Consider the following 13358-nt stretch of genomic DNA (forward strand, 5'->3'; position numbering starts at 1 on the left):
CCACGGCTCTTTGAATTTGAGTCCTTAAAGGATGCTTACAAAGTGAAATCCTGAAGAGAGGAGCATTTTGTTCATTAAGTATGCAAACTTGGACAGGGGAGAGTGTGTGTGTGGGTGTGTGTGATGTGCTGCTGGGGTGCTGACGCAGGCTCCTTCTCAATGCATCCCCAATGTCTATTGTTTACAAGAAAGTAAACTAAAATTTATATCCTATCGCTTTTACTTATGCTTTACAAGAAGCACACCCTGCCTTTTTAAAAATAGACACAAACCCCTTAATTTGACAAGCTCTAATAGCTTGAATGCTAGTGATCTTAAAAGTGGGGTGCCTGGGTGTCTCAGTCAGTTGAGCGTCTGATTCTTGATTTCGGTTTGGTTCATGATCTCCTGGTTTGTGTGACTGAGCCACATATCAGGCTCTGTGCTGACAATGCAGATCCTGCTTGGGACTCTCTCTTTCCTATGCTCTCTGCCCTTTCCCTGCTTTCTCTCTCTCTCTCTCTCTCTCTCTCAAAGTAAATCAATAACCTTAAAGTGAAAAAATCTTAAAAGATAAGTCAGATCATATTTTTGCTTTGCCTAAAACCCTCCAATGACTTCTCACTGCCCTGGAGACAAAACTCCATTCCTATCTGGTGGACTGGGCTTTGCTCGCTCGGCCTCCCCTCAACCCCCTTCTTCTCCAGCAGCACCAGCTCCCCTGTGCCCAGGCCCCACCTCCATCTGGATCCAGCCCCATGAGCCCCTGGTCTTGGGTCAGCGAAGCCGCGTCCCCTCCACCCAGCTGCACACGACGTCCCCCATCCCTGCAGGCTCTCCATTCTCTTCCTTTTGCTCTTCTCTTAACTGTCACCTCCAAGAGAGCGTTGCCCCAGGCCCCCAATGAAAGTGGGGCTCCTAGCTCACGTGTTTCCTTAACACCCTCTTCCTTTGTGTCCTTCAAAGCACTTCTTTGAACCCATGATTTGTAATTCATTGTTTCTCAAGTCTGTCTTCCCCGAGAGAGGGGAAGCTCCACGAGACAAGAAAGGTGTCTGTCCCCTTCACAGTCATCACCCTGACATCCATGTATCAGAGTGTGTGACATCTCGGTATGTGCCTCGGACTCAGCTATATTCCCGCCACGAGAGGCTCTCCTACCCCCACTCTTTTTAACAGAACACTTCCTGCAAAAAATAAAGGAAGCTTGGAGAGTAACTTTTGAATGCCAATACTGTTTTCTTTTGGTCTACACTGGGAAGTGACATTTACAACGATGTTAAATAATCTCTTCCAAAAGTGTGCAAACTCTTCCCACTTTTCTTACTTCCATAAATGTGGCATGCTTCGTCCTCAAACCCTTCCAGACCGAATGCTCCAAGAAGCTCGTTAATGGATGGACTCAATTGAGTTGAAACTCCCACACGAATCCCTAGAGACTGCTTTTGCCAAAGAGTCATTTCCAAGGCAAGTCTTCATGTTAACTATCAAAAGACATAAAACACATGCTCACGCACTCGCCCGGCCTCGCGGTAATTAATGGTACAACTGTAAGGAAACTCCCTCCAACCAAGTCTGTAAGATGCAACTAAAGTCACAACACCCTGTTGTAGCAGGACCGCTCAGGAGCGGAGACTCCCCCTGGGGCTTTGGGTCCCATTTGCCAATGACGGCAGTTGGTGAATGTTTCAGAGTTGGGATTCTGGAATGCCTTGATTCCAGAACAAACACGGTCTATTAAGGGCTGCGCGTTTCCCCTTGAAAGCATGTGCGATACTTTGTTCTCTGTGATTCAGAAAGACCTGAATATCATTAAAGTAGTCACCGATCCATCTCTTTTCGAGGCTCACCTTTGAGGCTAAGACTCGAATGACATTTTTTAATGTGTGCTGCCTGTGCCGGAGTCAGTAGCGCGGAGGAAGTTGGAAGAGGGCTGTTTGGACGTGGGCCGGTTTACAACGAGCCATTCACAGAGAAATCGTGGGCGCGTTGCTGAGGGACCGATCCGAGGCACTGCAAGCGCTTTCCAGCAACTATGCGCAGGGATTCTAGAAGACGCCCTCAACATCTCGATGGTTCCAACGCCCCTGTGTGCTAAACAATAGTAGTATTGCTGTCGTGTATTTGTGGAGTGATTTACAATTTACAAAGACATGTGATCTCGTTTAATCCACTCTGCTGCTCTCAAGAGGCCCCTGTGAGGTAAGGGAATGACCACGTTGAGATAATACTGCAGATTAAAAGCAGCCTGGAAGTTCTCCGATGGGTGATGGATGGCCAAGGGTTGCCTGGGCGGCTTGACCTCCCCCTCACTGTGGACTTTTGTGATTAATTTACCCCCTTGCTTTAGGAAGTTTCTTTCCATCTGAGAAAATTAAAAACACCACTCTCTGGACAGGAATGTGGGATCATAAATGAGAACCAAATAGAAGAGATTTATGCAAAAGCACCAGCTCAGCAAAAGAGAAAACTTAGAAGTAGCTAATAAGATATAAATTAAGTAAAGGCTATTAGCAAACCTCTGGTAAGGGGGGCGGGCTTTGAAATGATTTGCTGAGCTCTTAACAGTACCATTTCTACCTATGATTTCAAGACTCTCCAGGGTCATTTGGCTCATATCCTTAAACACTTCCATGAAGACTTTCTCATTCGAAGGGCTTTACACAAAATTATAGGGAGTATCGGAAAGTAGGTCTTGCTAATGTGCCTCCGGAATCATAATTTTTAGAGTGGTAGGGTCTCCCTCCCCTGTGTGCTCCCAATGACCATAGGTCTAGGGGTCAAAAATATTTCTTTACTATCTGAACAAGTAAGTGGATGGATGGGTGGAGGTATGGAAGAAATGATGGAAAGATGGAGAGATGGATGGGTGAATGGAATAAATAGTGAATAAATAGATGGATAGATGGATGAGTGGATCAAGTGAATACGGATGGATGGATAGATGGACAGATGGAAGGAAGAAAGAAAGGAAAAAGACTAGCTCACTAATTTTTCTGATGAAGAATGGAAAGACAGAGGGGTTACACAGCTGCTCGTATTACCCAAAACAATTGGTATCAGAGCATGGGCTATCACCTCTCTTTAATCTTAGACTAGTGTTCCCAGTCTAGATTTTCCTCTCTTCCATTTGCCCATGTTACCAAGAGTTGTAAAACATACACAATATCCATCATTGGGAACCACTTCTGGGGGAAATATAGGCTAATGTGTCAGTGCCTATTTGATAATCATGGAAATTGAGCAAACAGTGGATTTTCTGTAGCCACTTTGAGTTCATCAAGAATGAAAAAGCATGAAGACCACTCAGTTGTATGTTGATTTCCTACCAATGTCCTTGCCTGAGATTCACCCAACATGGGCCAGTGATGCTGGGCTCTGTCCGGAAAAAGAAGATACCTGAAGGCCCCTGGCCCAACCTCACGCCCTAAGAAGGAATTCTTTGCCCCAAACGCCCAACAAATAGTTATCTTGCCTCTGCCTGGACCGTTACATGACAAGGAGCCTACACACTTTCTCAGAGAAGCCTGTGTCCCTCTTGGGAACTCCCTTGTTAGCTAGGGTTTTGCGATATTTCACTTCCGGTTGGTGTTGGCCTAAGATACTATTACTTTGGGCTCAGGTTCTTGGCTTCTGTTATCACAGACTCAGAGCAAGTTCCTCTACAAGGTCTTGGTGACTCCCCTGAATCGTGCTAAAGACAGAACCAGAGGCAAAAAAGAAGCATTCCCAAAGGCTCTGTGCTAATGGTGGTGAAGAGAAGGAGTAACTTGCTAATAAGGTAACAAGGAGATGCCTCATGAACAGCTCTCAGGCAGGGACGACATGCAGTGCTGCCCAGTCTTTGTTTTGGGGGGTGACGTGATGCCCTAGGAGCCATCTGAGGAGCCCCCCAAAGCTACTGCTTACCAAAGCATACATAACTGCATTTTGTAACAATCCATCCCCCTCCCGGGGCCTTTATGCCTCTGGGAGGTGTCCCCCCGTCATGCCAGGCCTGGCCCCTTACCAGAAGGTCTTCAGAGAGGCCAGTCTTCGGGCTGTAGGTCTGGACCACCTTCCCACGGCAGTGCTGCATTCAGCAAGCCCAGAGAGAGGGCCTCGCTGGGAAAGTGCAGCAAAGATAGACGTTGGGAAGGTCTCATCCAGATACATAAAAAGAAGATGGTAGCAAGTGCATGTTCTCCTTCCCTAATGAGGCTCTCCCCACATTGGCACAGCACTTTGGTTTGGGACGGGCCCTGGGAGGTATCGGGATCTAATCAGAACCTGTACTCAATCACTCCACCTGATTCCACCTCATTTGAATGGTCCCTTAGTTGAAACTATCTTCCATTTTCCCCCGGGTGAACTGAGTCTGGAGTTTCAGAAAGGAATTCCAAGAGGAAGAACGATGTAATTTATTGAAATGGAGAAGTCATGTCACTGAAACCTCGCAGATCTGATAAGGTGATGTATCAGAGATAGGGATGCTGTAAACCTGAGCTATTGATGCAGTTCAGATACACCATTGGGCCAACCCCGAGGGAAGAAACACTCCCCAACTAGCACCCTCTGAAGGACATGTGACCCATCTAACCTTGACCCCTTTGCCCAGTGAGTTTTCCAGGCCCTAGAATGGCTGGAGCACTGGAGCTATAGGCTCAAATGGAAAGCACATGCTCATGTTGTTGAGTAATATCCCAATCTCTAAACAAAGACAGTGTCCACCCCTCCCTCTGCCACTTCTCAGGGAAGAGGTCAGTCCTTATGCCACGTAGCATCGCAATCTGGTTGCCTATGACCTTCTCAGAGGAGTGTAGTCCACTCTTGCTACTGAGGAAGGGATTTCTTTCTGGATGTTTCCATGGGTGCTCTTGCCAGAAAACCAGGGAGATTTTTGCTCAGCAGTTTCCCAAAATGCAATTCAACGTCAGGCCCGGCTCTACAAGTAGCGGAAATGTCGGTACTTGCCCGGTTGAAGGGTTCATGATACAGCCTCCTTTGTTGGCAGCCACACTGCAGCCACAGCCTCTCTCCAGTGTGTCATGGTTCATCCCGAAATTGTGGCCCAGCTCATGTGCCAGGGTCACGGCTGCGCCAAGGGGGCTGTCTGAGTGGTCCTCAAAGCAAACACAAGAACACAATGTATAGTTCACACCTCCTTGGCCTTTTCCCCAGCCCCTGTCCACTTCTCTCCCCTACCATTGACCACTTGACTGAATTTTGTCAACACTTTACTGAATCCAATCCCTTATAAGGAATGAATATAGAGCCCCATTATTTAGTTCAAACTTTAAAAAGACCTGACCTATTCCTCTGCAGAGGAATGCATATGTCATGAATACATTTAGGACTCCTTATGTCTTTATGTGAAATTCTCAAGGTGATCATCTACATTCTGTTCCCTGCAGTCTCTTATAAAACATCTTTCTTTTTTTTTTTTTTTAAAGTTTATTTATCCATTTTGAGAGAGAGAGAGTGAGAGAGAGAGAGAACAAGTGTGTGTATGCATGGGAGAGGGTGAGGGGCAGAGAGAGAGGGAGAGAGAAAATCCCAAGCAGGCTCTACGCTGTCAACACATGGTCTACCTTGAGGCTCGATCCCACCAACCATGAGATAATGACCTGAGATGAGATAAGAGTTGGATGCTTAACCAAGTGAACCACCTAGGTGCCCCAAAACACCTTTCCATTGAATGTAACAAAATGTTGTCTAAACCATAGGAAGAAGCAGCTCATTCCTTCATAGGTAATAAAAGTACCATTTTATCCTTGATCAAGAGGAGGCTGAGAGAGTTGATAGGGGAAGCATCCTTAGTGACATTCTATAAGTTAAAAAAATTTTTTTTAGTGTTTATTTATTTTTGAGAGAGAGACAGAGACAGAGAGCAAGCAGGGGAGGGGCAGAGAGAGAGGGAGACACAGAATCTGAAGCAGGCTCCAGGCTCTGAGCTGTCAGCCCAGAGCCCGATGCAGGGCTCCAACTCATGAACTCTGAGATCATGACCTGAGCTGAAGTCAGATGCTCAAGCGACTGAGCCCCCCAGGAACCCTTATACTTTGTGACATTCTAAACAAGACCTGAGCAGGTGTTACTGAGCATGCCCCTCCTCTCTACCTAGTAGAGAAGGATACTTGAGGGGCGCCTGGGTGGCTCAGTTGGTTAAGTGTCTGACTCCTGGTTTCGGCTCAGGTCATGATCTCACAGTTTTGTGAGTTCGAGCCCCATGTCTGGCTCTGTGCTGGCTGCACAGAGCCTGCTTGGAATTCTTTCTCTCTCTCTCTCTGCCCCTTCCCTGCTCATGTTGTGTCTCTCTCAAAATAAATTAACTTTAAAAAGTTAAAAAAAGAATAACACTTGGAAAATTAACAATAACTCACACAAAAAGCTAACCACATTGAGTAATCTGTCTGAAGATTCACTGAATTAAGATTGTAATCTGGTTATGCCTCACTCTTGCTCGTCCCTTGCTGATTCTGGAGATGGACATCTAGAAGCATCCTTGCTCTCTGTCTGTTGCTTCTGGGGATTCATTCGACCCTTTGATGGGTTTTGCTTGTCTCTCCATCCGGCAAGCATTGTATGGACACCCCTAACTTAATGAAGCATGTAGTTGGCTTCATAATAGATACTGGAAGTTATTGTTACCTACAATACCATTACTAAATTATTCAACCCTAATTATTAAAATATTGTTCCTTGACTTTAACACAAAAAAACTGTCGATTACTAAACATGATTTGCAGAGTTTGGGCCCCTCCGTGGTGTTTCTGAGAAGGGCTGCACACCACAGCACAGTGAAGGTCCTCTATTCAAATACTGCTTTGTGCTACTCAGGAAAGAGATAAGGGGTTTTCTAAGAAACGTCCAGGAAACAGTGACACTATGCTTTGGAGAAAGAGTCATTCCTGATAGATAACTTTTGCAGGGCCTCCTGTAAAGTCATCCTTCTGAAAGACTACGTAGGTTCTTGCTCAGAGCTGTAGCTGCCCCTTTTAGGCCCTGAGTCTAAGAAGAGTACAGCACATCAAGGAACCAAGTCATTCTTAGAATGGATGGAATTCCTAATAAATTACTTTGTTTAGATTTTACAGTTTCCTGTTGTAGGAAGCTTCACAAGTATGTTTCAGGAAATCAAATCTCAAGAATAACACAGGTTGGCAAAGAGAACGTTGTCAACCTAGGAATGTGGAGGGCCGAATTTACCATGCTCTGGCACAAAATACAAGGAATTCATCCTTTAAAATGAGTATTTGATTCTTTTGTATCACCAAATAGCTCGTGTTTGTTTTTAATTGCCAAAGTGTTTTATGCTTTCTCCCGGATAGGTGATTATGGACAGAACTGTTTTTCAGGAGACCCTGATGAACAGTTGACATTTGTAATAAGAAAAAAAAACAACCCTACTTCTTTTTAAATTAATTAATGAATTATTATTTTAAATATTTTTAATATTTAAATAATATTTAAAAATTTTTTAAAGTTTATTTATTTATTTTGGAAGAGGGAGAAAGAGTCAGCAGGGAAGGGGCAGAGAGAGAGGGAGGGAGAATCCCAAGCAGGCTCCTCACTGTGAGCACAGAGCCCGACGCGGGGCTCTATCCCATGAACTGGTGATCACGACCTGAGCCAAAATCCAGAGTCAGATGCTTCACTGACTGAACCACCTAGGCGCCCACCTACTGCTTTATTTATGGCATTATCCTCAAACTTAGACTGTTGTAGTTCAGTTAGAAACAGGGGCATGGCTTTAAGTTACTAAAGTAATGATTTGCTCTATCTTAAAAAAATAGAGAAACAGTAGTGGAGCTCATCTTTTCAATTTGATTGGGATTCCGGCTTCTTCGCTACCTAATTTCCTTCCTCTTAGATTTGTGAGTCCTTGAAGGAGGTACCCATGAACTTAATTTCAGAGACACAATAGGAGAATGTTAGTCTAGGAGCTTTAGGTCTGGCCAAGACACTGATCGTGCTTATCTCAGGAATTTTATGGAATTAAAGGGGTCATCGCCTTCCGTCCTGCTTGATGCCTCTTTCCTAGGTGGAGCAGACAAAGGATGTGTCTGAGGATGATGTTAACTGCTGCCACATTGTTTAAACATATTTCCTGCTGATGAACTTTGGTCTTGACCTTATCACCACTGCAGACCGCATTATTTGTTTATATTTGCCACATTCATTTTCATCATTAAAAAAATAGGCTTTTCTGTATGCTTTCAAGGGAGGAATCTTGATCAAGCGCTTGTAGGGAAAGAGAATAAAGGATACAGACTGAAGGAAGCCACTTAATATGATCAGAATGGTTATAAAAATGTTTAAACACCCCAGACGGCAGAGTCTGCTGTGCTTATAAGGATTTCGGTTTCAGCTCTAAAAAATATTTATGCACATTTTAAGTGGCAAAGTCAGTAGCAACTGACCATGGAAACATGAAACAGAAAATTATTCCCTCTTAAAATTTTACAGGCTCCTCTGTAAAAATATGGTCGGGATCTGACTTGAAATTAACCTGGCACCAACAAAAGGCAGTCTTTCCAGTGACTTCCATGGTGGAGAGCACTTACAGGGCTTGTAGGCTCAAAGAAAACCAGAGGGGAGCTCGTGCAAGCCAGAAATCCAGAGTGACCGCGCTCCCCCAAAGGGCCTCTCTGGCTTGTACGTTTAGTGCATGTTTATATGAATTACCAACACTTATCAGGGGAGAAGACACCATTTGTTACGCAGGTTCAGTAAGAAGATTAGGTCGGCAGGACGTGGAAGGAAAATACTAGTCAGCAGAACGTTACTCCCATTCCTTCATACAATGGAGTATTCAGAAATGGTCTGTTTGGAAAAAAATGGGGAGGAAGCCATGGTTTGTTAGAAGGGCAAGGTTCTGTTTGCTCCATGGAGATGTCAGAGCGGCCTCCGGGAATATGCCCTGGCTGAGGGCTGGTGCAAAGGGGACGCTGTAGTTTCAGAACAGGGCCAGCACCAGCACGAGGTGAAAGCTTTACTCTAATTAACGGATGGAGTGGAACAGGAGTCCCCTGCTGGGTGGCGTGTCAAAGCTCTTTCCCTCTTACAGTCACAAGAAACAAGCTCCAACTACTCTTCGTGTCTTGTTCCCTTTTATAAACGTATGGAGCCCATACGACAAAAATATCCTTAGAAAGCAATAAGCCTAGGTATCTGCCTTCCAAGATTAATGTTATTATTAAGACACATTGGACACTGGCTACGAGGTAGATCAAACATTTGCAGTGGTAAATAGCTAAAAACCTCAGACTTTTGGCTGTTGGGCCTTGGATGCGGAACCATCGGACAGCCATTCTGGTCGTAACGTTTGGTGAGACCACAGTCCGTCTAAGACACTGAGTGAGGAGGGCCACCCCGTGCCTGGGCTCATCCCAATGCCAAGAGGAATCCTGGGTTGAAAAGCTTGGACCAAGAGCCCAGTTGAAACGTTTTCTCCATAAAAGGGGCAGATGGGCTTCCGCTGAGTTATTTTTACTCACTCACCTGTGATTTGATGTTTTTAAATAAATAGTCCCTAAAAATATTACGGGATATGCAAGACCATCGACAGAGCTAGAGAAAAGGTAGAATTACATTTAAAAAGCACTGAAGGGGCGCCTGGGTGGCTTAGTCGATTAAGCGTCCGACTTTCGCTTAGGTCACGATCTCGCGGTTCGTGGGTTCGAGCCCCGTGTCGGGCTCTATGCTGACTGCCTGGAGTCTGTTTCAGAGTCTGTATCTCCCTCTCTCTCTGACCCTCCCCTGCTCATGCTGTCTCTCTCTCTCTCTCTCTCCTAGAAATAAATTAAAAAAAAAAAAGCACTGAAGAAAATGGCCTAATTTTAGCAGGACTAATGAAAGCAGGGCTGTCCCGAGAAATCAGGGAAATCGCTGGGGCATCCCCAGCAGTTCCTCGGTGCCCTTGACTTACCATGACGATCCCTCCGGACTGCTCTGCTGTGCACATGCTCATGATGGGTGCCATGCCGATGGTGGTCCCTTGGAAATAAACCCCACTAGGAAACAAACAAAAGTTTCTTAAGTTAATATAGAATGAAGTCACTTCCTAACAATTCTGGTGGACATTCCTGCATCCCAATAAGAGCAGGATCAGGTGCACAATGAAAAGAGCCACGTGAGGGGGTGTTTGCAGGTGATTTGTAGCCTTGGTTCCTTCAAAACTTACTTTGCATCATGGTCTTGTAACCCTTCCAGATTTCTGTTTGTGAGACTCGGTCAGCGACCAGCTATGACCTTTGTTCTTACAAGTCATCTCCTTCCTATTCCCCATAGACTGGAGGGAGCGGCTCCTGTTTTTTTTTTTTTTCTTTTATGTTATTTATTTATTTTTGAAAGAGAGAGAGAGAGAACAGAAAGAGTAAGAGTGAGAGAGAGAGAGAAAGAGGGAGGGAGTGAAGGAGAAAATACCAAGCAGCCTCTGCACGGTCAGCACAGAGCCCAACGTACAGCTCGAACCCACCAACTGTGAGATCATGACCTGAGTTGAAACCAAGAGTCAGACGTTTAACTGACTGAGCCCTCCAGGTGCCCCAGGAGCTACTCCTTTTAAATAATGTCTGCGGCTGGAGCACTGAGGCCAGTCCCAGAGAATCACCGGTAACTAAATGAAATGCACGTGGTGGTTCACTAGACTGTGTTGTAGCTGAAGTTGGCTTTCCTGTGTTACGTTACAACTAGGCAGGAAACCCAGACTCTTTAGAGTGGGTTGCTAATGTAGCTGGCAAGAGTGAAATCAGCAGGGAAATGATTGCTCCTCTGGAGTCGATGTAGAATAAGTACCCACAAAGACTTAGTACCCCTGGGAGGAAGTTTCCAGGAGGGGACGTCATGGCTCAGGTACAGGCTGTGCCCCCTAGGAATTCTTAACCTGATCAGTGAGTCCAATGACATTAAGGCTTGTTTGATGTAAGTGCTAATAATTTGACCCTCATGCATTAAAATTTAAACATTGCTTGTATTTGTTGGGGGCGCCTGGGTGGCTCACTTGGCTAAGTGTCCAACTTCAGCTCAGGTTATGATCTTGTGGTTTGTGGGTTCAAGCCCTGCGTTGGGCTTTGTGCTGACAGCTCAGAGCCTGGAGCCTGCTTAGGATTCTGTGTCTCCCTCTCTCTCTGCCTCTCTCCTGCTCACACTCTGACTCTCTCAAAAATAATAAAGACTTAAAAAAATTAAAAAACCCACATTGTTTGTATTCGTTGAATCTTCTTTAAGGGAATCTTTTTCAAATCTCCTTTAAATGACTTACTCATGTTATCTTGGCCATGTACACATGTAGAGTATATACATACTGTTTGAAAAGTTAGTTATTTTGACAGCGTTCAACTGGACAAAAGGAAGTAAGTATACATAAAGCCTCATCTGTGTATGTATTCATGTATGTATCCATCCATCCATCCATCCATCCATCCTATCATACTCATATGTACGGTAGTTGGGGTTACAGATTTTATATTTATATCTATATAGACCATTTTAATAGATAAAATTATATATGTATATAAATAATAAGGTTATTATATAAGAGGCCAATTTATTTCCAGATGTTCAAGTTGGACAGACTCCATTTGGGGAAAAGAATCAAAACAAAATACTCTGGCTCAAAATATCTAAAATGTACTTTTAGTAGTTCAGGATTAATCAATGCATAAAATATGAAGCAACCACAAATATCCGAGGCGGGAAAAAAACAAACAACCCTGTGAAAATGGCCAAAGTAAATTATCAGGGAATGCCAAGAGCCTCAGTTTGTATGTAGGCATTTTCTAAAGTGAGGATGGGGTAAGAATGGTTTTTAGCTTTCTATAAATTTCTAAGGAACCAGATACAATTTGCCTAAGAAAAGTGTCTCTGACCCTGAAGCTTTCAATTTAGTGAAATGAGCTACATGAGAATGTAGGATAACAGAATAAGCTGTTTAAGGGTCTTAATAATAAGTTGGTCACTTTGGGAAAAATCTGCTCCTCACTAATTCAGTTTATGATTAGAATTTTTTCCCTTTAAATATAAAGGTGTCTGGATATCTTCCCAATATATTATGTTACATTATAGCTGTGTTTTCCCTCATGTTATTATCTTCATGTCACTTAGCACTCTCTGCAATTTCCTTGTTGATTGTCGCCTTCTCCCAGCAGACTGTGGACTCCTGAGAGCAGGGAGCCTTCCAGTACTGGTCACCATTAGGTTAAAAGCACCTAAAGGGCGCTTACTTCCTGACTGATGCTCAGAACACAGTGATTGAAAGAATGCAGACTGCTGGGGACCTCTGATCTAGAAAACCAGAGTCATAGCAAAACAGCAGGAGGAATGAACATTTCCTTTCTCTAGGCATCTGGCAATAATCATCCTAATACATCGTCCTCACATCTTGCATAAACATTTTTCGGTAATAATGAAAGAAAATGAGCTTTTCTTTTTTAATCGCCTACTCAGGACCATTTTATATCAAGACAAAGACTGGAAAAATCTGCATAGAGGAAAACATCCAGGTAATGGAAAAAAGAAGATAAGACATCTCTTCGAGGGATAGGTTTCCTAGGGGGTTCAGAGGGAGACGTTCCCAACAGACCCACAGTTCGGTCAGGATGGCGTGTGCCCCACTGCCCTGGGCTCGGAGACACCCTTGGACGAGCCAGTGTACTCTGCAGAGAGGCATGCAGCTTTCGGGACCACCAGGAGAGGGGGATTCCAGGAGAAGATCACTCGTTCGTTAAGCAAAGAAGAGACCCTAAATACCCTACCTGATAAGCTGGGCGTTGTCGTGTGATTTTCGAGGTAGAAGCTTCATCTTTCTCCAGTCCAGAAATTCATGGAGGCTTGTGAACGGATCCTGACTAATGGAGCACTTGTCAATGTCATTCCACACCTCCACGCCCACCAGCACTATCCGAATGTTCAGTGGTCTGTAAAACTGACCGAGACAGGCATCCTCTGGGGATCACATTCATGAGAACTTCAAGTGCAGAGGAGAACATATTTGCATGTTGTGAACCTCACTGACACGGGTGAGAAAAATCTCTCTGTGCGCCCTTTTTCCTGTGGCATTAGAATTTAAGAAATGTTTGCAGTGTCTGATACAAAGTGATGTGTTAAGTGAGTTTCCAATGCGGTTTGCCAGTTAGATGCCAAAGTTAATAGGCTTTTTGACGTCTGCCCTTATTTGTAAGGAAGCACACATTTCACATGGTCCATTGGTGATTTAAAATGTGCATATAGATGTGTACTATCACTAACATAGTTACATTATACCTGAAGACGGCCAGTTAATAACTACGGCAAGAAAAACAACGAGTGAATTAGGATCTTTCAGACACTCTGCCAAGGATAATAATTCATTCCTTTTAAGCAAAATGTTCTATCTACGAGTTGCTGAAAATGAATCT

The 13358-nt window shown here is 44.3% G+C and overlaps 1 protein-coding gene across 2 annotated transcripts in view; it reads right to left on the reverse strand.

The window, feature by feature from the left end:
- Nucleotides 1–13358, reverse strand: part of ADAM12 (ADAM metallopeptidase domain 12) — a 347908-nt gene that overhangs the window by 78199 nt on the left and 256351 nt on the right. For both annotated transcript variants that reach the window (XM_077762961.1, XM_077762960.1), the window contains exons 9-11: nt 12717–12886; nt 9890–9974; nt 4933–5081 (exon numbers count right to left, since the gene is read on the reverse strand). In XM_077762961.1, coding sequence (XP_077619087.1) covers nt 4933–5081; nt 9890–9974; nt 12717–12886 — 404 coding nt within the window. The remainder of the gene's footprint in view (nt 1–4932; nt 5082–9889; nt 9975–12716; nt 12887–13358) is intronic.

The sequence above is a fragment of the Crocuta crocuta genome, unplaced genomic scaffold (genome assembly GCF_008692635.1).
Source record: "Crocuta crocuta isolate KB4526 unplaced genomic scaffold, BGI_CrCroc_1.0 scaffold466, whole genome shotgun sequence".
Classification (NCBI taxonomy): Eukaryota; Metazoa; Chordata; class Mammalia; order Carnivora; family Hyaenidae; genus Crocuta; species Crocuta crocuta.